Genomic DNA, 24,161 nt, shown 5'->3' on the forward strand with positions numbered 1-24,161 from the left:
CTGGCTATCAGGAATAATACTTGCAAGATTCCATACCTTTCACCACATCCTGGAGTTAATGAGTGGCATCTTTCTCCCTCTGCTAGTCCTTCAAGGTCTGATTGAAACCCACTCTCCATACCTGGAGGAGCTCCTGACTGTCCTCTTCTCAGCTACTGTTGAGACCAGGTGTCCTGCCATGAAACCAATTGCTGTGGTGTGCTCCTTGTTGCTCCAGGACAAGGAAGAAACCCCAGTAAAGAAGGAGGTGGAGAGCTGCAGGTGAGCCAAGGCAATGATGGGAATTCACAGGTAGGTCTGGCTGCATGGTATCACCAGTGACACTGGCCTTGCTTTGCCCACAGTGCTGAATCAGCTTGGCCAGGGCCTGCCTCTGGCCTTCTCAATGACTGGCTGGAGATGTTGGACCCAGAGGTCATCAGCAGCTGCCCTGATCTACAGCAGAAGCTGCTGTTCTCCTGGAACAAAGTAAGAGTTGCTGGGCAGAAGGATTGCTGTGCTGGAACAACTTTCTGGGGTACTGACCTGCACCTGGAAACAGGGCAAGGGCTGTTTTTATGTTCTGCCACAGGTTACTGTAGGAGTTCCAGAGCTGTACAGGCTGACTAGGGGGACAGTTGTGTGCAAGGCTCACATTTGTCAGTGCAGGGCTTATGTTTCCTCTTATCTTTATATTTCCTCAGTTATGTTCTTTTAAGGACTTCAAAGTGCTTTGCAGACACAGCACAGTCTCATAACAACCCAGCCAGCTGTGTTTTCATTGGTATTTTTGCAGACAGATCAATGGCTTGCCCAAAGTGCCATGCCAAAGTTAAGGCTGAAACTGAATTTCACATCTGATGCCTTGTTCTCTCAGAAAGTGTTGCCCTAAATCCTCATGCTGTCTGTGCTGTCTGCCCTCCTGGGTTGTTACCCTTCTGCAATACACATGGCATGTCCTGCAGCCACCTTGCTACCAGGACCTGTTCATTACATCTCTTCCTCTCTTGGTGCTTCCAGGCAGGGTCCCAGGTGCCCTCCTTCCGCCCATACCTCCTGGCTCTCCTGACTCACCAGTCCAGCTGGACCACACTGCACCAGTGCATCAGGCTTCTGCTTGGCAGGAACAGGGAGCAGAGGTGAGCCTTGTTTGGCCCAGCCAAGGGATTGAGTTGGGCAACTCTGTCTGTCTGAGGGAGAACAAGACCTGCCATGTTCGTGATGTGTCTGCCAGGAGATGTAAGTCAGCCAGAAATAGACTTTGTGAGAAGGATGCAGATTTCAGTCCTGCTGATTTGTGTACCTTGATGTAAATATTACCTACTGTTTGGTGGAAGCAGCACATAAAGATTTGGCTGTGTTCTAAACAGGAAGTGCTAATTGTGGGTAATCCATCTTGCATTGCCCTTGTTGGTAGCCTTTATGAACACAGGGTTTGCAGGATGGCTTGGATAGCAAACTGAGGGCTGTCTCTGTACCTGGGCAGGCTCTGATGGATTTTTTGGTTGTACTAAACTCCATTTCCAGTCTTTTTTCTAACCCTTTCATGGCATTAGCCTCCCAGTTTTGATCTCTGCAGCAGCCCTAGCTCTGAGCTTCTGTACACAGCTTTCAAATACTGAAGTTCCAGTGTAGTGGTATTGTTACAGTTATGGACCAGGAAATGCTAAAACCTAATAACAGCAATACTTCTAAAACTGGTAGCATTTCAGTTTATTATTTTATTCTTAATTTGCTCAAAATTAAATTACTTTCTCAGTTCAAAGTAACTGCTGTGATAGGGACAGTAAGGTCATTGGTCTGATTGTACCAACTATTTGGTGGTGACCAGCTCCTGACCTTGGTGTAAGGCTCCATGTAGCCCCCACACTTGCTGAATGCCATTTGTTCTGTTCTGTACCCTGTGCTGTGCTTATTGCAGCAACTATTTAGTCACAATCTGGGAACAGAACCAACCCCCTTCTTGGGACTTAATAGGTCCTATTTTTACATTTGCAGATGTTTCTTTCTTCACAGTACTCATCATGTTTAGTGATGCTTCCATGTGTTTGTGTGCTGCCCGAGGGTTGTGTTGACTCTAATTGCAAATCTGTCTTCTTTTGTCTTCTGGCAGATTTGACCCAACTGCATCCTTGGATTTCTTGTGGGCCTGTATTCACATTCCTCGGATCTGGCAGGGAAGGGACCAGAGAACTCCTCAGGTATTGGTTCAGTTCTTCCAAGATTCCTATCTGGATGGAGTGAGAGGCAATGTTTTCACAGTGCCTGATTTTTCCATGGCCAAGAGGTGGCTGGAGTGATTCAGGTGCAGTGTGCCAAGTTTGCTGCCTGTACCTCAGCTGATTACTTAGCTGTTCCATATTACAGTGGCAGTTTAGAGTCCAGAAAGCTGATAGGAACACATAAAGTTTGCCCACTTGGCACTTCCCCTGCAGTAGTTGCCACAATATCTGGTAAAGGCACAAGAGAGTGGCAAGCAAGCTAAAACTCAGCATGGGATAATTGCCATTTTACAAAGAAAAGGAAGCTGTGTCTCTTCTCCACAGAACTGGTGACTGAATTATGCTTTCTGACCCATCACACATGCTGACATGGAAGTAAATGAAGAAGTAGAGGAGGGCTAAAGAGATTTTATTTGGGGTTGTGATTCTTTCAGAGCTCTAGATATGGAGCCATTCTTAAGTGTGGTTTTAAGGTTCCATTCCAGTCGGGGAAGGTGTGACTAGAAGGAGCTAAGGATCTTGGGATTTGGTGTGGAATAATTTGGGGTGTTCTCTTGCCCTTCCAGAAGCGCCGTGAGGAATTTGTGCTCCACCTGAAGGCATCAGAACTGATCAGCATGGTGGAGCTCATCCTGGCTGAAGCAGAGACCAGACACCAGAACACTGATGAAGCCTCCTGCACACTCATCCAGTCTCGACTGCCATTGCTGCTCAGTTGTTCTCATGGAGACCTTGAGAACATCAAAAAAGTAACAGAATATTTGACCAACTGCATCCAGCAGTGGGGAAGCAGGTGAGGGTGCAAATGAGGAGCATTGTCTGCTGGAATTGTAGTTCTTGGGCACAAGCAGGTAATGCTGTGACTTGCCAGTATGTCTTCATTAAGAATATCATGTTCCAGAGCCTGTATGAAAGTGCACACTATCCTCCCAAGGTCTGAGGAAATAACAAGTGGTTTTAAGTGGTACTCAGCCCAGGAAGCTGACTTCAAAAGTGAAATTTAAGGGCCTTCTTGCTTTTAGGACTTCAGAATGAAATTCTTGACATGCTTGAGGTTTTTTCTTTTGTTCTTTAAGGCAGTGGTTATTTTTGATTACTAGTTCCTAACGTGGGATTTCTTGTCTACTCATCCCTTGAGTCACTGCTTGTAATACATCCTGCTTCTGACTTGCTTTGAAAGCTGAATGGAGACCAAATTATTTCCTAACAGCTATTTTAAGACTGTGGAAAGAACAGGAAGATGATGTTTTTGTGGCAGTGAAAGGAACTGACCTAATTCCAACCTTGCTTATGGTGATATTAGGAAAGATTCTGAGTGACTGTTTCTTCCTACTGCCTCCCAATAGAGACTATGCCAGAGATCTCCAGGGGTTTCAGGTGTGTAGAGAACGTGCTGGTTAGTCTGAATGGTTGTGGTTCTGGCTTATTTTCCAATTGGGATGGGGCTGACTGTGAGTACCACATGCAGGAACTCTGCACTGGAGATGTAAGCAGAGCTTTCTTCTCCTTTGAATTGCAGTTTTCTAACTCCAAATGGCCTCCTGGTGGATCCCCATAGACTGTGCATGGATCTGTGTAGAAAGTGAATTATTTGAGCTGTTCAAAAGAAGCAAAGACTTAAAAAACACTGGTTGAGATTCTTGATGTCTTTGTTTTCACATGCTCTGTTTACCACATGCAGGAAGGGTGTTACTAATGTGATGGGTCTGGGGTGTTTGCTGGTTGATCTAATGTAGTGCCCAGTGGCTGACCTCTCCCCTTTTCCTTTAGCTCTGTGGGGAAATGCTGCCAGGACCTTCTGCTGCAGATATACCTGCAACTACCTGAGCTCCTGGTCCCTATGCCTGAGATGCTTCTTACCAGTGAAGGAGCCAGAGACAGCAGCACTTGCAAGGTAAAGTTAGAGGCATAGGAAGGCCCCTTTTCCGTTGTGTATGCACAGTGGATGCTACCTTGATGCCCAGTTTAGAAGCTGAGAGCTGGCAAAAGCTTCCTGGGTGACTTTGGTTTCTTTATTTTGATTTTCTGTTACCCCATTCCTGCCTGCACTCTCCAGAGAAGAGAGTTCTGGTGTGGTTTGTTTTGCAGTGTCCTTCTATAAAATAGTATAAGCTCCACAAGCTTCTGTGTGCCAAAGGCTTCTGTAAGGCACAAGTGTGCAGGCATCTGATCCTGCTTTGATGTCTGTAGGGACTGTGGACTTCAGATCCCATGCCAGCTGGAACACTGCATCTGCTCACAGATTCTACCTGAAAATAATTTCTGTTAACCCCCCTGTGTAGCTGGAAAGGAATTGGGAAACACTGCTGGAGAGCCAGGGGCTGGTTTGTACATTAAACTTCTTAACAGTTTGCTCATTATTTTTCTTGCAGCTTGATGCCCTGGTTCACAGATTCATTAACCTCCTCGCAGACACCAGTGACTCCAAGTCATCCGAAAGCCGCGTGTGGGATGCCAATATGGCCTGCAGGAAGCTGGCTGTGGCTCATCCCATCCTCCTCCTTAGGTACTTCCCTCTCCCTGTGTGTCTCTGGGGCTTATTGAAAAGCATCCACCCTTGTCCTAGAAAGGGAACAAACTGGCAGCAGTCACAATGTTGGTGAGAGAATTCACCTTCATGTACAGAAGTCAGGAGAAAAGGCAGCAAAGTGACACCTTTTACAATGAGGCAACACCTTGTGTCTGTCAGGAAATAATCTTGGAATTGGAGACTAGGGAGCAGAGTATGGGTGGGAAATGGGGCATGCTGAGTCTATCTATACAGGGATCAAGACAAGAACTCTGGGAGAGGATAAGGGATTTTGCCTTCCAGGAACTGAGGTAACATGTACCTTTGAAAGATCTAGGCCTAGATTTTCTCGTTTGGTGTTTCAGGCACTTGCCAATGATTGCAGCACTGCTGCACGGCCGCGTTCACCTCAATTTCCAGGAATTCAGGCAGCAGAACCACTTGACCTTCTTCATCCATGTCCTGGGGATCCTGGAGCTGCTCCAGCCGCAGGTGTTCCAGAACGAGCACCAGGCGGCACTCTGGGACTGTCTCCTGTCCTTCATCCGTCTGCTGCTGGTAGGAAAATCCCTGCTTCCCTCCCTCTGCCGGCTGCTGGCCACTAGATGGGGAAGCTCCTGTAACACAGGGCCAACCTTGGTGCTTCTTATTTGAAGGGAAAGCCTTCCTGAATGCTTAAGAACAAAAAAATGCATTAAGTATTTTGGAGAGCTTGAAGAGGAGGCAGCAGATCAAGAAACTGCTCCCTGGTACCCAGAGGTGTAGGATGGGGCAGTGCATTGCTGCTATGTTTTGGTTAACTCTCACCTTTTTGATTCTTTCCCAGAACTACAGAAAATCCTCCCGGCACCTGGCTGCCTTCATCAGCAAGTTTGTGCAGTTTATCCACAAGTACATCACGTGCAATGCCCAGGCAGCTGTCTCCTTCTTGCAGAAGCACTCGGATCCACTCCAGTAAGCTTCCTTATGCCTCTTAGCCCATGCACAGTCAGATTGCCAGGAGCTAATCAGACAGAAGACAGCAAGAGGATGTGACAGAGTAGCTGCTAATATGGCACTTTTTTACCCTTGGCTCCTTTAAGTCACCACTGAAATGAGCAGCATATCTCTTCTTTATAGGTGAAAACTGAGCCCAACGAAGTCACATAATGACTTTAACTCACATAATGGCCTAAATGTTATATTGAGGTATTATAGTGCCCTGCAACCTTTCATAGAGGCAGCTGGAGAATCTTTCCCCAGAGCAGTGGCAGCAGGGTCCCACCTACAGCTATGTGGGGGAAATGCATTTGAGTTGCAGTTATGAAGAAAAGAAAAAATCTTGTTTCTGCTTCTGAGAAGCTCTTTGTTCCAGTGTGCATATCTGTCCTCATGCCCTTATTGCTATTGAAAGCCAAACACACCACTTCTTTTTCCCAGTGACCTGTCATCAGACAACAGTGACCTAGCAATGCTGAAGTCCCTCCTGGCTGGGCTGAGTCTGCCTAGTAAGAGTGGCATCTTGGACAGGGGCTCTGATGAAGAGAAGGATGGTGAGTCTGGGTGGGAGAAGAGTTATTCCAGCTGGTGAATCTGCACTCTGTTTTGGAGAATAGGTGTTTTTGTGGGGTGTGTACTGTGATTGTTCTTGTAGCAGCTCAGTGTGTTTAGAGTGGAGAATGGCACTTGTATGCTCAGCAGTTGGGAACCAGTATTTGGGATGGATTAATTTGTTTTCCTGCCAGTGGTATCACTACTGAAGCAGAACAGCTCTTAACAAGGGTGAGTTTCCTGGTTGTGGATTTTGCCCTTTTAATCCATACTTAAGGATTGACCTGTTGGGGGGACTCTAAGGGTACATCCATTCTTCCACTGTTGACAGCTTGCACAGCTTGCATGGGGAAAATTATTCAGCATTAAAAGAGCTTGCAAAGCTTCCTCCTCAGTGTCAGCTGAGTGGGTTACAGGAGGTGCAGTGAGATTAGAGACAGTGTGAGACAATTGTATCTCAGCATTGCTGGTGGCTCCTGATACACCACTGCACTGCTGGGGAATCCTGGCCAGCCCAGAGGCTGTCAGGAGTGCCCTGCTCTCTCTCTCCCCAGATGAAGCAGCTGCTGGCTCTCTCCCCCTGGTCAGCGTGTCCCTCTTCACTCCCCTCACGCCGGCTGAAATGGCCCCGTACATGAAGAGGCTCTCCAGAGGCCAGACAGTGGAGGGTGAGTGAGGCCCTGCTGTGCAGAGACACAGGGCAAATGCAGACATTTGTCAACCTTGTTACTTATCTGTCAGCAGCAGCCTGGTTTCCTGTTTCAGTCTTGTGTTTGGAAGTCACCAGCAGTTAGGATGTTGTTCCATTTTTGGATTAACTTGTCCATAGCCTCCTGTGATTCTGTGACAGAGGCTTCCTGTGATTCTGTTATCTCTTAGCTCAGCACTACTTCAGTGGCCCTTCTATTTGAGATTGGCCCTTCTGGGCCATTTGATGGCCCCTTTGAGGCTCTTCAAGGATTTTCCAGCATTTTGGGAGATAGCATGAGTAAATCAAGGAATGCTGCAGTTCGAGCCAGGTCTGAAGTGCTGATAGGAATGAAATACCAAACTGATGAGAAGCAGGATTTGCTAGAAATCCCCAAATGGCCTTCATGGAAGAAAACCATGTTAATCTGGCATATGGGAACAATAATCTCCAAAGGTCTTCTGCAATTACAAGCGTCCTGTGTTCATACCTAAGCTGTGACAGTTTTCCTTCCAAGGTAGAATAGGACAAAAATGTCCTGCCTGTACCCTGTTTTTTAAAGAGACACTCTGAAGGTCTTTATTTACAGAAGAAGGTGTTCTGAAACTGAAACCTCTCACCCCTTGGATTCCTTCTCCCTGGGCAGGTTGGGATGTGTTGATCTGGCACATCCCTGGTCTCCTCCTTTCTGAAGAACCGCCTTCATTACACTACCTCTGTGTGCAAGTGGGGAAACTTGATGGCTTGGGAGATTTGTTTTGTGGGAAAAAAGAAAAGATTATTTGCTGGATCAGTGATTTTCAGTCACCTTTCCAACCTGTGTCTTCTCCCAGATATCCTGGAAGTGCTGACAGACATTGATGAGATGTCCAGACGGAGGCCAGAAATTCTTGCCTTTTTTGCTGTGAGTATTGGTGTGTTAAACTGCAACTGGAAGAGATTCTTTTCACCAGCCAGCTTAAGCACTACCCTTCCTCTGCTTTTTGAGTGGTTGTTGCAGCACCATAGGAAAAAAGTGTCCTCAGTTAGCCCTGCTGAGAGCAGACAGTATTTCCCTCCATTGCATACTGCCTCAGCTATCATCTACTGTATGTCAGAGGAAGAATTAAACCTCTGTCCTCTTCCCAGGGCAAGGAGAGAACAGAACAGCTCTGTTGAATAAGCTGGAAACTGGGGAAAACTCAGCTGTCCCACATGAAATAAGATTACAGAAGGGTACTTTTAAAGTATTCAAAACCAGGATAATCTGTCTTACAAAGAGGGATTTCTGGGGTCAGCCAGTACCTGCTGGATTTGTGTTGGGCTGGATTGGTGTGGAGGGGGAGTAATGCCAGTCTGAGGAGTTTGTGCTCCCTGAATGGCCCTGTGATCCACATTTGTCCACCTTTCAGACAAACCTGCAGAAGCTGATGAGTTCATCAGAGGATTCCTGCCGAAACCTGGCCTTCAGCCTGGCTCTGCGCTCCATCCAGAACAGCCCCAGGTGAGCACCACTGCACCTGAGGCTGTGCTGGCTGATCTGGGGCTCCACTGACCCTGTCATGTTTCACTCCCAGCATTGCTGCAGATTTCCTGCCCACCTACCTGTACTGACCCTGTCATGTTTCACTCCCAGCATTGCTGCAGATTTCCTGCCCACCTACCTGTACTGACCCTGTCATGTTTCACCCCCAGCATTGCTGCAGATTTCCTGCCCACCTACATGTACTGCCTGGGCAGCCGAGACTTCGAGGTGGTGCAGACAGCGCTGAGGAACCTGCCTGAGTACACCCTCCTTTGCCAAGGTACCTGGAGATCAGCCCCTTTTGGGCCATGGTTGGCCTCACAAGGGTCAAAGCTGGGGTCCTGTACTCCCTGGGAAGTTGCCATGGATTGCTGTTGCTTAGACCAGGCTGTCAATACCAGCAGTAGCTTTGGGCTGAGCTTCACAAGGGGGAGTTGGCATAGAGACAAGGGGGGCTTCCTTCAAGTAGATTTGCTCCTTTATGGTTTTCTCTGAGTTGTGACCTCTCACATGATCACAAACCCACAGAGCTGTTAGAGGGGGCATTGTGCCAAGTTCTTATGGAAGGAGAGATTTCTCATACAGCTGCAAATGCTCACCCAGTGGTTGTTGGTGGATTGCTCTTGCACGTGGAGCCCTGGGGCCAGTCCTCACTCTGCCTTTCCCTTTCCCTTTCCCAGAACATGCAGCAGTGCTGCTGCACAGGGCCTTCCTGGTGGGCATGTACGGCCAGATTGACACCAGCTCTCAGATCTCAGAGGCCTTGAAGATTCTGCATATGGAGGCCATGATATGAACATGTGGTTCTGGGAGTTCCATTGCCAGAGGAATTAATTTAATGGATTCATCAGCTGCATTACAACCCTGTAAGAAGAGCAGTGTATTGCAACCCATGTGCTGGAGGATCAAAGAGATGATGTGGCAGCCCAGACTGTGCTGGAAAAGAAGAAGGTGCTGACTGAAGATCAGAAAAGGGCAAGGATCAATCTGCCTGGCTGAGATGCCATTATTGTGGGAGAAAAATCTCCTAAACATTGTGCCAAACAGGGACCACTTCCTTCTTGGGGTCTTGGGGCAGTGGCTGTTGGTTTGTTGTTTGGGGTTTTTTGTCTCTCCAAGAAGGCAGAGCTGCTGGGAGAGCAGAAGGGAGTGAGTGATGGCCCTTGCAATTGAAGTGTCTGCACTCTCTGTGCTGGAGAGAACATGCAGATTTGTGCAGGGGGAGACCACTTTGGTTTCTGGGGGTGGGTGGTTTTTTTATTTTATAATTAAAATTCTCTTTGTTTCCATCGTGCCTTTCTCTGCTCTCTTAGGCATAGCTTGACATCCCTCTCACCCTGTTCTTCAGTCTCTTGTTACTCTAGACAAAGCATCTCTGGAAGACCTCCATGGCCAAGGGCTCACAGAGCTGTCTAGGCCTTTTACAGGATATGCAAGAAATGGAACAGATTTGGAAGGGTCAGTGAGGGACTATGGATGAGTTGGGTCAGTACCAGCTGCTGACAGGAAAACTTTTAAGAGGTTCCTTGGAAAACTTTTGTTTAAAAACAAATACAACAGACTTCTTGGTACATCTGCAAACATCCCAGCAGCTGGCCACTGTCACAGTGGGGGCTTTGAACCAGCAGCTGGGTTTCCTCGTTGGGATCTGCCAGTTCCTCCCTGTGACTCTCTTGACCACTGCTCTCTGGTCCTTGCCTCAGATAGGGGTGAGGGTTTATTTGCCAGCTGTCATTTGAGGACAGGAAATCTTCCTTTCCCCTGCTCCAGAGAAATTACTGCTCTGTGTGCTTGTTCTCCAGCCTCACTTATGTCTAATCACCAATTTGTTCTCCTGTCATTTGTCTCTATTCCTCTGGTGCTCCACTTGTTAGTAGAGAAGCACTGTAGTATTCTAATGACAAACATCCTGGAGGAATTTTATCTCCTTGCTGGTGGCAGGGACAGTTGTGACCTCGTAGGTGGCTGGTGGGGAAATATTGGCTGTTCTTGCACATGAGGAATACCACAGCTGAGCACTTTAGCTGCTGTGTCAAAATATGAATGAATGTCCAGCTGGCTTTGCAAAGAAATGGAGAAGAAAAGGGGGAGAACTGAACCTCCCATCAACTCTAAGTAGCCTTGTCTTTAAATAGAGATTAGAGCCATCAGTTATGGATGCAACATGCTCTTTTCCTCAGCAGCATCTGCTTTGCATCCAGAGCCACTACTGTGGCAATTAGCTCCATGTAAATTATGTGGAGGAACAGCTGAAGGAGATCAAGTCAGTGGAATGGGTTTCCTGGGGGGCTCAGTGACAGCAGGATTAATGCCTGTCCAAGGGGAGCCAGCAATCTCACTGGGAACCCTTTCCTTAGTCCCTTATCACACATCATTAAGGCACTGCTCAGTTTGTCAGGGCAGGGAGGTGGTTCTGTTGGTGCTGCTGTGGGCCTAGAGCAGCTGGGAACTTGTGGGACTTCCTGGAAAAGGGCTTTTAAGGCCTTGGAGCCAAGGAGCAAGGAAGATGTCTCAAGACTGTTATTGTGCAAGGACAGTGAGTCAAGCACAATAGTGGTGCTTTGGTAAAGATCCTCTCTGCAGCTGGGGCTTTCCAGAAATTCCACTCTGGGGCTGCAACTGGAAACATTTACAGGCAAAAACCAAACAATGTGGTTGGTCCCAAATTATCCTGTGTCTGTTTTGCAATGCCTGTGGTGAGCAGAGCTGCTCCAGGATGCCTGGGTCAGGAGCAGGGCACACTTGAATGTTGGCAGAACTACTTCAGGACCCCCCAGTCCAGAGCAGACAGGCTTTGCAGAGCTGTGTGGAAAGAGATGTGTCTGGGAAGGTGGAAGGAGCATCTCTTTAGCAGCAGCAGCAGGAATCTCCTTTTGGGAAATCAGGAAATGAAGTCAAATGGAGATGATGTGGGTGGAGTTACTCTGCAGAACCGAGACTTCCCATAGATCTCCCAGTACAAAAATCATCTTATGATTTGTTGATCTCTCCTTTTTGCTGTGTTGAAGGTTCCCACAATGCATTTTATCTGCTGCCATCCTCTCACTGGAGCAAGTGGAGCTAAGCAGGTTGCCTTGGCTTGAAGCACATCATCAAAACCAGATCAGTGCTGAAAACAGGGCTGTTAGAGGGTGCCTGGCTGGGCCCCATCCCTGCTGTTGGGGAAGGCAGCTGTGACAGCTCTCACATGGTTGGTGACAGTGCTGCTGATGCCCTGACACTTGCTGCCTGTAGTCTGTGCTCTGTAATTTCCATCTCTGCCTGGCTGAGCACCTCCTCTCCTCCCATCCTGGCTGAGCTGGCACTGTCACCTTCACAGCTCATCCCAGGCTCCTCCTGGGGCTGGGCCCATCTTCTCTGTCTTCAAGAGCTTGTGCCTTGATCAGAAGAGGAGTGGGGAGGAGGTTTGCAGGGTCTTTCCTGGCCAAGCCCATGGGGCCCCATGACTCACCCGGTGCAAGTCACTGCTCCCATCTGCCTTACAGGCAGCACATCCCAGACTGGTGCAAAATGCTTGTTTAGACACTTTTTTACCATCATCTCCTGTAGTCAAGAGCTCTCTAAAGAGAACTGGGCTGCCAGAGCTGGTGTCTGGGGTTGGGAAATACATTTAACACTGGCTCGTGGGGAGGCTTTTTGTCTTCTCAGATACACTGGGAATGCCTTGCCAGCTGTAGGGGGAGGCATGATGGGGAGGAGAAAACTGGCCAGAGGTTTGTGTCTCATGCTGGGGCTGCACCCAGCTCAGAGCAAGGCTGGCTCTTGTCCAGCATGCAAATGATGGACCTCAACTGCTTGGATGGGCATCTCCAAGCTGGCCATGCCACACACCTGCCTGGCTCTGTGGGGCTGCAATTGTGGCCCCTCACATGTGCCAGTGTCCTGGAGGTTTGTGGCTTTTTGGCACAGCTCTGGGCAAGGTTGTGCATCCCAGGAACTGTGAGGGGTGTCCTGGAGCAGCATGTAAATTTGCTCATGAGCAGGATGTGACTAAGCAGGGAGGTGCCTGCCTGTTCCTGCCCCAGTGGCTGCTGCCTCTGGGACATGCTTGGCATTGGGCAGCTGGACAAGTCCCACCACTGAGCTCAGAGGGAAATCTGCCCAACCTGCCACACCAACAGCAGAAGCACAGGGAGAGGTGTGCAGGTAACAGCCACCAACTGGGATTTCATGCCTAAAGGCTGATGTTGTGCCAGCCATGAGAAATGAGAAAGGGTAAAGAGAAGCCTTACCTTGCAAGGAGCAGCAGGCAAGAAGTGCAAAATGAAAAAGGAGAGGAAAACTCTCCTTCTACCTGGTGTCTGTGAGTGGAGCCTGTTCCCAGGACAGCTCCCTGGGGCTCTGCCATCCACTTCCTCCAGCCAACCTCATCTGTGACCCCCATCAGTGACAAATGCAATCCTGGCCCTGCCTGCCCTCAATTAACTTCCTTCTGGCCATACCATGGTTCAGGACAGTGCAGTTCACACTTAACTCGAGGACTGGTTTGCTAAAAGCTAAAAATGGTAACTACAGGAGTGTCAAAGCCAGCCCCATACCATCCAAGTAGCCTGGCTGCTCTAGGGGTAGCACTTTCCTGAGGTGGACTGTTCTCTATCCTTATATTCAGATAATTTGCCCCTAAAGTAGCAGAATATAGAGCTTGAAATTTCCCATCATTTTAAAATCAGAAGACCTCTATAACAACATATCTGCCTGTCCCGTGTTGCTGGTGGTGTTTTGGTATCAGCCTGTTTGAAGGAACACCATCTCTAACACAAGAAGATACTGACAAAAATGTCAAGACCCCCAGCAACAATTAAAAAATTAATTAAGCTACAGTGGCCCAGTCATTGCTGGGTAATTATTAAGCTGTAAGAATTGCTAATTGTCTTATTAGCATTAAGCAATTATGCAAATAATGGAAAACATACCATAAGAGTAATAAAATTACCTCCCTTTCTCTCTTTTTTTTTTAACCAATAATGATATTCAAAATCTAAAGTGATGCATATGATTTTATTGTGAGTATCTTTGGAGAGGAGTGAGACCTCTAAGGGTGCTCAGCCCTTTTGGGGCATCCCAAAACACATCCACCATGAGTTTTCTTGCAGAGTTTGTAGTGCCCCACATGAGGCCATCCCTGGTTCTGCACCCACCAAGGCACCAGCACAGGGACACAGGGTGGCCAGGACTGGAGAGTCACAATTTTATACTGTCATAGATGTTCTAGGGCAGTCCCTGTTCTCCCCCTAATAAAACACAGAGTGCTTCAGGATTGGTCTGGGTGAAAACAAGGCAATTTGTAGTTTTTCTGGCAATTCAGTGCAGAAGTGGAAAGTTCTGGCCTTTAGAGTTACTCTGTCTCAAGGATTTTATTCCTATTAAGTTTGTAACCTGAGGTAAGAGCTGGCTTCTTCTCCAGGTGAGGTCCCAGCTGGATTTCAGGATTCAGAAATAAGCTGAATGATGAGCAAGTGTTTTTGTGTTCCTTGAAACAGGAACAAGACCTCACCCTCACTACCAGGAAAAGGAAACTTCACTTAGGCCTGGAAAACATGAAGTGATTTTTTGCTTCAGCATGTTCACACTGTTAATCACTAACAAATTTTATTGGTTTTACAGGCTTTAAATTCTGCTTTACTGATAAGACACAGCATTTCAAAGTGCCCAAGCCAGTTCCTGCTCCAGGGTGTGTTCTGCTCCCATGGAGGTGCCTTGATAAACCTGGGGTCACTTCACCCAGTTGCATGATCCAAACAGGTTTTGGTCTGCAAAACACACCTTTGCTTTCGCTTTCTGATAAGAATGGGGATGTTTGCAGCTCCTGGAGGACCAGAGAGAGTGTTCTGCCATGGCAGTGCAAAGACTGGAATCACATTTATCTGTTTCCCCCCCTTGTCAGACAAGGGGAGAGCACCTTATGAAATAAATACCACCCCAACCCTCTTGGAGTGCTCCTTTCAGCTCCCTGGGACTGGTGACCCACCAAGCTGCTGTTAATGCCCTTTTCATTTTTCCTATCACCTGGTGTGTAGGATGCAGGATGTGAGCAATCTCTTATCTTTGTTGCCTGGAAACAACTTTCTGAAATCACCCTCTAGCCTGTCCCTCATTTCACTGCACTGGGGGACAGAAAAGCCAGCAGGACATCTGGCTGGTGGGGAGGAGGGACAAGGGAGAGAGACTTCTTTCTGTTTTGATGTGATATTGTATTTTACCTAGGTGATAGGACACTCTGTTTTCTGATGCTCACTGGTTTTGGTCCTTTGAGATTTTAGGATAACGGGTTTACCATTTGTGAGCTTCTCAGGGGGATGTGTTGCAGAGAGATTTACCAAAGTGCCTTTTCCTGTAACTTCACGTTTTCTCTTTCATCTTCTTGGAAGAATGGAAGAAATGGAAATTCTTGTTCAGACTTGAATTTCAGAATAACTTTTTTTCTGCCACTTTTACAGGTCAAACTAGTCAGACTCTGAGGGGAGGCAGGTATCATGTGGAAGCATTTCTGCGTGAGTAGCTGTGAAATTGTTGGGCTTTCTTTTCCCTGTTTGGGGCCTTCCCATCTCTGTGGAGTCAGCCTGGCTGCCTTCTGGGAAGAGAGAGCTGATGAGGCATGTTACTGACGAGACAAATGCTTTTTCCTTCTTGTTTTAAATCCCTCAATTTCATTCAAGCCATTGGCACGGGGATGTATGAGAGCTCTTGGCTACAACACACACTTCCTATTGTTGGGGGTGAACAGCCCTGCACACAGCCTGAGGCAAAATTATGAAGTAGCTCAATTTGATCAGCTGATTTCTCACAATAGTTAAAAGATGTGATTTTTTTTCTATGATGTTATGCTCTCTTATGAGGGAAAAAATAAAAGCATCACTTGATTCTCAGCTTCATGAGGCCCCACATTTCCTGATACAAGGAATTGGCCCTTCCTCCTCTTGAGTCTTCAAGGTGACAAATGTTGGTTGGGTTTTTTTGGGCTTTAGGGTGGCCTAGTCAGATATTTAAGTTTTTTCTCCACTAATGGTAAAATCCTTTGGTTGCTGCATATGGGAAGCAGGATAAATTTAAGAGGTGATAGCAGAGTAATCCCCACTGGTCATAGTTATAGCAACTGTCAGGAAGCACCAGCATTTCCCTGGTGCAGCCTGGTATCTAAGAAGAGAACTGAAAAGGACCGAGGAAGAGAAAGAAGAGTGTCTATAAGTAGAGAAGAATAAATCAGTCCATGTCTGTGGATTGCTGCTCCAACAAGCTTCCAAATACACTTTGGGAAGGGAGCTAGGGGAGCAGGCACTGTGCTGCAGGACACATTTTGCTCCATGAGCCAGCTGTGCATCACAGGTGGGAAACCTCACCCAGCAGCTCTGGGAAAAGCTCAGTGAGCGGGGGCAAAGTCTGCAAAAAAGGACATGGACCTATAAGGCTCCCTCGAAGGAAAAGATGTAGAAAGGAGAGGTACCTTGCAGAGTAAGGATTTGTCAGCATTATCCCCTGAGGAACATCCTCAGAGAGCAGCAGCTGTGGCTAACAGGCAGCTGCACAGGCAGCTCTGCTCCCTTCCTGCCCTTTCCTGTGTTACTTTACCTGTTGGTGCATTAAAGGCTCATCAGAGCTGCAAACTCCCACAGAGCTCTCCTCCAGAGGTTGCACAAGTCTCTGCTGCCTGTACTCTGGAAAGCCATTCTTGGGCCAGCAGCAATACCCTTACTGTATTAGCAAACTCCTTCAGCAATGTCATTTTAATCACCTCAGTGGAAAATGTGCACCTGATTCTTCTGGTGTACCAAGGGCTGTACCTCCAGACTAACCCTCTCTTGGGGTGCACAGCTTGGAGCCAGCAACTAATAGTTTCTTCTTCTGGTGCCTGCAAACCTGGATTTGTGGTCTGACCATCCTGGTGATAAACAGGGCCTCAGTACAGGGAGGGACAAGGTGAGGTGTGGTGGCCTGTGACACACAGGAAACCACAGCTGCTCTGAGCCAGCCTGGCTTTCCACTCTGTGGGTCTGTGTCCCCTGCCACCCAGCCCCAGTTGCCCCTTCCCACGGCACGAGGTAATGAGAAGGGACTGACTGCATTGGCTCATTGAGCTGGGTTTGTTAGAAGACAGATTGTCATGTTAAACAAATATATTTTAAAAAAAATGAAGTCTCATTCCCTGGGCTGTGCCCCATCTGGGCCATTAAATCTGAAAGGGGTAAGTACAGCTGTGTCAAAGCTGCACTCAGGAGCTGATTTTCACTGTTTGTATGATGGCAACTGGCAACCACTCCATTTCCAAACCTCATTTCCCTCTCCTCCTTTCCCAAAGCTGCGCTGTGTCGATTGGAAGCGCAGCAGGGGACGCACACTGCTAAACAGAAACTCCACAGACACATTTCCTAAACCCAGCACTTCCTCTTGATTTCTTACCAAGCCCTAAGATACCTGAGATGGGAAGGGCTGCTCACTGTTAGCCAGGCTTTTTGTAAATTATACTATTTTATCAAAGGTGTTGTGGAAATGTGGGACAGCTCATCTTTCAGGGCTCCAGCAAATGTCCTTTTTGAGGGAAGTGAGGGATAAAACCCCAACTTTGAGTTAATCCAGCCTTTCTTTTGATTGGTCCCTTGGCAGTCTGATTAATTTTGAGTGCAGATGTTTCTGCTTTCCATCACAGAATACACCCAGGACCTGGGAGCAGCCTCACAGTGCCGTATTTCCTCCTCACCACACCACTCTTGTTACGGTTGTGCAGCAACATATGCTAAGGCCTTATTACAAGGGATTCCTATAAATGACATAAAGGATTAATAATGTATTTATAACACAACTTTTTTTTTAGTATAAAGTGATCTATAAATTTGTAATAAATGTTTTATAATGTTTTTGTAGCCTGTTATAAATGATAAATGGGAGACTATAGATGCCACATCAAATATTCATGCTGCATTGTGTGCATTATTATGCCATTACTGTTCAGGAAACCATTAATAATAAAGTGAATGGAGATGTAAAAGTTGCTGACATGCCCAGCAAGCCATTTATAATGAAATGTATAATCCTTACCATAAAGTAAATACATTGGCCAGTGATTGTTGATGAAATGGAAACACTCTGAATTATTTGTGAGGTATTTATATATTAATGTATATTATCCATATCATGTCACAGAAATGCCGTTAATGTATTATATGTATTATTGATTATTTTCCCCTAATTTATAGGCAGCTGTTTAAGTGTTACCTTGTCTCTTCTCGTGTTTTGCCAGCTGCGTGAGATCTGCCGAGTTATTTTATGGGACGCGTGTGCTGCGGGGCAGCTGTTCCGAGCTGGCCATGGCAGCGCCGGAGCGAGCCCAGCGGGGCCGCCTTCCTTCCCCTTACCGAGCCACATTCCCTGCGGGGACGGCGTGGGGAGGAGCCCGCGGGGCTTTTCCAGCCTGAACGAGTCCTGGATTTCATGGCACTGCCGATGCCCCAACAGGGACAGAGCCCCCGCTCCCGGCTGGCCTCGCCACAGCGAGACCTCTGGCCAGGCTCCGGGCTGGTTCTGGGCAGGCTCCGGGCTGGTTCTGGGCAGGTTCTGGGCTGGTTCTGGGCAGGTTCCGGGCAGGTTCTGGCAGCCGAGCTTCGTCCTCCCTCCTCCTCCTCCCCGTTCCCTGCCCGGCCGTCTCTCGCTAGGACAGAAGAGCGTCTCGGGCGGCTCCGGCACCGCTCGCCCTTGGTGTTAGCCGGTGATGCTGGGGATGAATCTGCCACCCCAGCTCAGGACTATCCAGCGAACACTTTACATTTAGATGCTTTATGGTGCTTTTTAACTTTTTCTCCTCCAAAAGGGGAGAAAACATCCAGTGACTAAATATGATTCATGCCTCCGCTGGTGGCCGCCCCTTCGGGCAGGACGTTTATGTGTGGGAGCAGAGGAAATTTCCCTTGCCCTTGCTGCGGGCCCCCTTGTGCCGGGGGCGCCGCTGCCCGCTCCCCGAGGCGAGGCGGCGCCTTCCCCGCCGCTTCTCCGCCCCTGAACCGCCGGAGAACCGCCCCAGAGCCGCCCCTTTCCCCGCCTCCCGCCGCCGGTCCGGCCGCCACCCGCGGGCTGCTCGGCCCGGGCTGGGCACGGCGCGGCGCGGAGGGTCCCGGCCCTGCCCGGCCCTGCCCGGCCCTGCCCGGCCCCGCCGAGCCCTGCGGCTCCCCGCGGGCCATGGCGGCCATCCAGAACCTGCAGCTGTGGTGCCGGCAGCAGTGCGAGGGCTACCGCGATGTCAGCATCACCAACATGACCACCTCGTTCCGCGACGGCCTCGCCTTCTGCGCCATCCTGCACCGACACCGCCCCGACCTCATGTGAGTACCGTGCTGGGCATCGAGGGCCGTGCCAGGGACCCGCGCTGGGCTGTGCCCATCGACCCCGTGTCCTCCATCCCCAAAGAACCCATGCTGGGCTGTGCCCATCCCGCCTTCCATCGAGCTGTGGATGTGCTATGCCCATCCCTCCATCCATTGAGCTATGGATGTGCTGTGCCCATCCCTCCATCCATCGAGCTGTGGATGTGCTGTGCCCATCCCTCCATCCATCGGGCTGTGGATGTGCTGTGCCCATCCCGCCTTCCATTGAGCTGTGCTTGTGCTGTGCCCATCCCTCCATCCATCGGGCTGTGGATGTGCTGTGCCCATCCTGCTGTCCATTGAGCTGCAGACCCCGGGTTCTCCATTCACCCAAGAACCCTCTTGAGCCTGTGGTCATGCCACCAACCATCAAGTTGTGGATGGGCTGTGGCTGTCTTGCCATCCATTGAGCTGTGGACCCTGGTCTTCCACTTCCCCGGGCTCTTGCCCTCCCTGTGGGCACATCACCAGCAGCATTCTGCTCACACCCACGCTGAGGATCTCCAAGAGAAAAGCTCTGCTCTCCCAGCCTATGTGCTGGTTTTTTCCATACATTTTTCCTTTTTCCCTTTTCTTCCCTCAGTAGCCGGATTATAAATGTTCCACATGCATCCTTTCCATTGCAGAACAAGTTCAGGCACTGATCTTTGGGGCAGCATTTCCTTCTTTGCTGTTGTGTTTGCTCTGGCTGGGCTCTCCTTGCTCAGCCCAACAGCAGCACAGTACTCACAAGTCATGAGGCAAGGGCTATTTAAACAAAATGCAATAAAAGGGCAGGGCCCCACAGCCACTGGATTCCTGCACATCCTTGTTTTTCCCATCTAGAGCTCTGTTTGTGGGAGCTTAAGTGCTTTTCATGCCTTGCTGGGGCCATTTCTGGTGCCCTGTGGGTTTTGAACTGTCTCTGCCCAAATGTTGACATATGGAAGGTGAATGGCCAAAGGGAGTCATAGATCCTGCTTCATAGGGGTCTTTGAGATGGTGGGATTGAGGGGGAAGATGAAGGCAAGGGAAAGAGTGCCCAGGAGTATTGATTTAAGCATTAGGTCTCTCCTGGTCAGATGTGCCCAGCTGGGTGAGGAACAGATTGGGTGGTCTGTACTGCAGTTTTCCTCCTGTCCTGCATCTTCTCCCTTTTTCTTCATGCTCCCAGGACAGCCTGCCACATGGGTTTGTGTGCAGCCATCCCTCTTGCAGGTGTTTGCTTCTGCTTGAACCCAAGAAAAGACCTCTTGTTTTCTCTCCTCTGATACCTTGAAACTTGACAGAAGCTGGAGCAGGCTCGGGCAGCAGGAGGTTGGTTCAGGAGCTCCAGGCACCCTTTGTTGTCCCAGTGCTTGCGCCGTCACCGTGGTGTTGCCATGAATGACTTCCTGACATGTTGTCATGTCCATGTGACTCCAAATATTTCCTTTCCTTCCTTTGATTCGCAGTCCCAAAAATACAAAACACCGGGGCAGAAGGGTTGAGGTGTTCTTGTGGAGGGGCTGTGACTGCTTCCTGCAGCTGGCCCATCCGGAGCACGGCTGTGCACAAGGGCTCAGCAGTGTGAGAGCTGGAATGATCCTGTTGCCCAGTTTAGTGAGTTGTTTATAATCCTTGAACTGTGCAAAAAGGGTTGTGGATAGACATTTCTTAAATAAATTTTCCTGTGCTGGAGAGGGAAGATGTTCCTTGAGGCATCTCTCTGTTGCCATTCATTTTCTTTTATGGTGGACATTCTGCCTGACTTTATTTGGGACATCACAGAAGCTCTTTCTGACTCAGACCAGCTCAGCAAGGGCTGCCTGAAGGTTAAAGTAAGAGAAGCCTTTATTTGTCACCTCCTTCATCCGTGTCAGTGCTGTAATTCAGGAAAGCACCACGTGTACTACTGACTGGGCAAAGTCCTGCTGGAAGGAAATGGTGCTTTTGGGTGGTTGGTGGCCAGGGTTGCCAGGTGCCATGTGTCAGATCCTGGGGCAGAATTCTTGTGCAGATTCTCCATTTATCCCAAAAAGCTTCTCTGAGTGTTCCTGGTGCGGGGTACAGAGGTGGGGAAGTGCAGCTGGGTGCATGTGTGACTGTGACCTCTCCTTCCCAGGGCTCCATCCTGGGCTCCTGTCCTTGCTTCTAGCAAGGATTCTAGTTAAAGATTAAAAACACCAGACTGAAAGTAAAACTAGAAAGGGGTGTTTGGAGCTCCTGGTGAGTTTGCAGCAGCTCTGCTGCACAGATTACTTGCAGAACGTGATTCAGTCACAGCATCAGTTTTGCAACAGCATGTTTTCTGCCTTGGTTTACACAAATTACATTCTTGGGCTGAGTGCAGGGGATTTCTCCTGCAGGAGCCTGAAAAATTACCAGGAAAACTTCAAGCTCAAAACATGGACATAAACACAGGCTTCTCTTGTGAGGTATGTGGCTCAGAGGGCAGGCTGGTGTGGGTCTCTCCTTCCTTCCTGTTTTCTTGCTGGAAAACATATGGAAAATATGATAACTCCTCTCAAACTTAGCCAATGTTGGCTTGTGTCTTACCAGTGAACAGGGCAAGCTGTGTAAAATTAGAAATGCATTTCCCACTCACTTCCCACTCATGCAAGGATGCTTGGGGGAGTGAAGATCCATGCTGAATTACCATGGAAATCCACTTCTTTTTTGTCCCAGATAAAGAGTGCTTCAGAGTCAGTCCCAGCTGGGCACACACACTGTTTCAGGCAGGCTCCAGCTCTTTTTCTGGGATGGTTGTAGAGCCTGGGGACATCTCTTGTCAGAGGAACATGAAGCCTCATGGTAGGAGGCTGAGGTCAGCAGCTGCCACATGTGGTGGTGAAGGTTGTGCAAGCTTCAGCCAGGATTTTAGTGGCCTTGTCCTGATAAATGAGTTGAAGAGGCAGGGGAGCTGTGCACGCTCACTCAGATATTAATGCCAGATGTCAAGGAAAGGTTTTGATTAAGATCCTTCTCTTCATCCAGGATCTTGCTCTTTCCCAGGCTGCAGGCTGGTGTTCTGGGAATGGTGCTGAAATCCCCCTTGGCAGCTGAGCAGCAGCAGTGCTCTTTCCCCAGCAGCATTTCCAGGTCAGGGGCAGCTCAGCAGGGCAGGATGAGGTCAGGCTGGGGATGGGTTGTCAGCAGCAGGCTGGGGTGAGGCAGAGCTGCCTTGGCTTGGTGGGTTTGTGGTTTGTGTGACAGGCATAGGCAGGGGAGGATGGCTGGGGGCTCATTTTGGCAGCATTCTGTCTCTTGCCAGCCAGAGCATGGCAGTGTGGACAGGAATTCCTCAGAGGAGGATGGGCACATGGAGGACATTTCCCTCCTGGAATTCCCAGCCTTGTCCCACCTTTGCATCTCCAGAAAGGGCACAGCTGAAAGCTCCTGTTCCCAGCAGAGCAGGCTGGATTTGAGCCCCCTGTGCAAGCTGGCAAAGGGTGCCTCACTCCTTTACAGTGATCCTTTTGACTGCACATCTTATTGTCTGTAGAGAAAGTAGTACAAAAGTGCCAAAAAGCAGGAACTTTTTTGGTGCCATTGAGGCTCTGGGATTTTTTTTTAGCTCAGTCTGCTCCAAGGTCAAGTTTCCAATCAAGTTAGTGCTTGCAGCAGCAGGGATTCCTCCTGTGGAAGCACATGTGCTTGCAGAGCACTGTGACATGTTTGTGAGTGCTGGGTCTGTGCAGCTGGAGCAGGGGGTGGTCACAGAGATTTGTGGGCATGGGAAATGCTCAGCCACTTATTTGCTAAGGGAAGGGTTTGTTTTTTTTCAGAGCTAAAAACTTTACCCTGTTTTAAAACAGGAATAAAAGTATTTCTGTGCTTGTGAACTCCACTCTGATTTGTTTCCAACACTGGAGGCCTCTCTTGGGTCACATTTATATTTTTCACATTTTCCAATTAATTCAGTTGCCTGTGTTTTCTCAGTGGAGAACTCCTACTTCTCTGTTTGTATTACCTTTGCTGTCTTAGGATTACATTGGTCCAGAGAGCTTTGATATTCCAAGATAGGAGATGCACCAGCAAGATCAATTTCCACAAGAAATATTAGATGTAAGCAGTTCACCTGACTAGCCAGGAAAGAATGATGCTGAGAGGTCAGGGGACTCTTGAAATGACCAAATAACCTGGTTGTTTGCACTTTCTTTTCAGGAATAGAAGGGGATTTGAGACATTCACCATCAAAAGATTGGGGTTTTTAGGTCTCTGCTACATGCCAGGGAGTGCACACACCACCACAGCAAACAGTGTTGAGTGTGGCTAAGGCCACTGACTGACAATAAATAGTAATTCCAGTGTCTTACATGTCAGAATGACCAAGGAAGCTGGAGCTCCTCTTTGTTCTTGCAGTGTTTTGCTGCATTTCCATGCCACAGAGGCTGTTTGGGAGCAGAACTGGGAGTGAGGCAAAGAGCTGATATCACCTCCTTCAGCTGGGTCTTAAAAAAAACCAATTTTCTGGCCTGACTTAACCCGAGGATGGCTGCATCTATTGTTCCACTGAGACTTTTTTTGGCACATGATTATTTTTGTTGCTCTTTTTAATCCATTGTCTCAGGGAAGGGAAATCTTTGGGCAGGAGCACTGCTTGAAGAGAAACCTCTGCAACTCCCTTTGATTTTGCACAGGAAGGACTCTGTGGTTCAGAGGTGGGATGTGCCTTGTCTTTACGTGCTCCTTGGGGGAGTTTAACCTCAGGGTTTTTTTATCTTCATTCCTCCTGTCCTTGTCCCACACAGCAATACCAGCTGTGGGAAGCAGGGAGGAGGCAAAGCAGGGAGGTGGCACGATGAGCCAGCCTGTTTAAGGTTCCTCTCTTATTTATGATGTAATGCTCCACTTTCTGAGCTGAGCAGATAAAGGACCTGGCTCGCTCCTTGCTGTTACAAGCAGTGGAAAAAGTTCCCCCGCTGCCATAGGGATCATGTGTTTCTCTCATGAATAGGGTGCTGTGAGCCAGCTCTGCCCTGGCTCTCAGGGCTACCCTGGCTCATCCCAGAGGAGAGGGATGGGCTAAGAAGGTGGGTCCACCTCAGATATAAAGGTGCTACGTACAAGGAATGCAAAGTTGGTGCTGTTTTCTGTTTGTCAGTGAGAATTCCCCTCTCAGGTATCAGCCTCTGTGCCAGCAGACACAAGGATTGGAAGGTGAAACGGGGTTATCAGAAAGGAATGGACCCTGCCAGCTTGCCTGGGCAGGAGGAAGCAGTGTTGGAGAGCAGGGCTGCCAGCCAGCAGCCAGTTTTGTGTTCCCTGTTTAGCAAGTGGCAGTGGGTTTCTAACACAGCTGGTGATGCTGTTCCCTAAGCAAGGCACACACTCTGCTGTGGCTGAGGGAGCACTGCCACAGGGCTCCACTTGCAGCAGCACAAACCCTCCCCTGTGCTTCCATCCCTGGCCCAGCACA

The 24,161-nt window shown here is 48.7% G+C and overlaps 2 protein-coding genes across 6 annotated transcripts in view; both read left to right on the forward strand.

The window, feature by feature from the left end:
* The window catches only part of INTS1 (integrator complex subunit 1), a 28,852-nt gene extending 19,131 nt beyond the window's left edge, over nt 1-9,721 (forward strand). For 3 of the 4 annotated variants that reach the window (XM_071443967.1, XM_071443968.1, XM_071443970.1), the window contains 15 exons: nt 87-261; nt 345-468; nt 1,000-1,118; nt 2,093-2,180; nt 2,768-2,994; nt 3,972-4,095; nt 4,574-4,707; nt 5,076-5,268; nt 5,537-5,664; nt 6,130-6,242; nt 6,795-6,908; nt 7,762-7,832; nt 8,320-8,411; nt 8,603-8,712; nt 9,113-9,721. In XM_071443967.1, coding sequence (XP_071300068.1) covers nt 87-261; nt 345-468; nt 1,000-1,118; nt 2,093-2,180; nt 2,768-2,994; nt 3,972-4,095; nt 4,574-4,707; nt 5,076-5,268; nt 5,537-5,664; nt 6,130-6,242; nt 6,795-6,908; nt 7,762-7,832; nt 8,320-8,411; nt 8,603-8,712; nt 9,113-9,228 — 1,928 coding nt within the window. In that variant the 3' untranslated portion in view covers nt 9,229-9,721. Of the gene's footprint in view, nt 1-86; nt 262-344; nt 469-999; nt 1,119-2,092; nt 2,181-2,767; nt 2,995-3,971; nt 4,096-4,573; nt 4,708-5,075; nt 5,269-5,536; nt 5,665-6,129; nt 6,243-6,794; nt 6,909-7,761; nt 7,833-8,319; nt 8,412-8,484; nt 8,562-8,602; nt 8,713-9,112 lie in introns of those variants that run through there. The other variant, XM_071443969.1, reaches the window with a different exon arrangement.
* Nucleotides 9,722-18,455: 8,734 nt separating this feature from the next.
* MICALL2 (MICAL like 2) overlaps nt 18,456-24,161 on the forward strand; it is a 34,425-nt gene continuing 28,719 nt past the window's right edge. The window contains exon 1 of one of the 2 annotated variants that reach the window (XM_071443989.1): nt 18,456-18,739. In XM_071443989.1, the coding sequence (XP_071300090.1) occupies nt 18,597-18,739 (143 nt within the window). In that variant the 5' untranslated portion in view covers nt 18,456-18,596. The remainder of the gene's footprint in view (nt 18,740-24,161) is intronic. The other variant, XM_071443990.1, reaches the window with a different exon arrangement.

This window comes from Agelaius tricolor, unplaced genomic scaffold (genome assembly GCF_023055355.1).
Source record: "Agelaius tricolor isolate 1412-34295 unplaced genomic scaffold, bAgeTri1.0.p SCAF_19, whole genome shotgun sequence".
Classification (NCBI taxonomy): Eukaryota; Metazoa; Chordata; class Aves; order Passeriformes; family Icteridae; genus Agelaius; species Agelaius tricolor.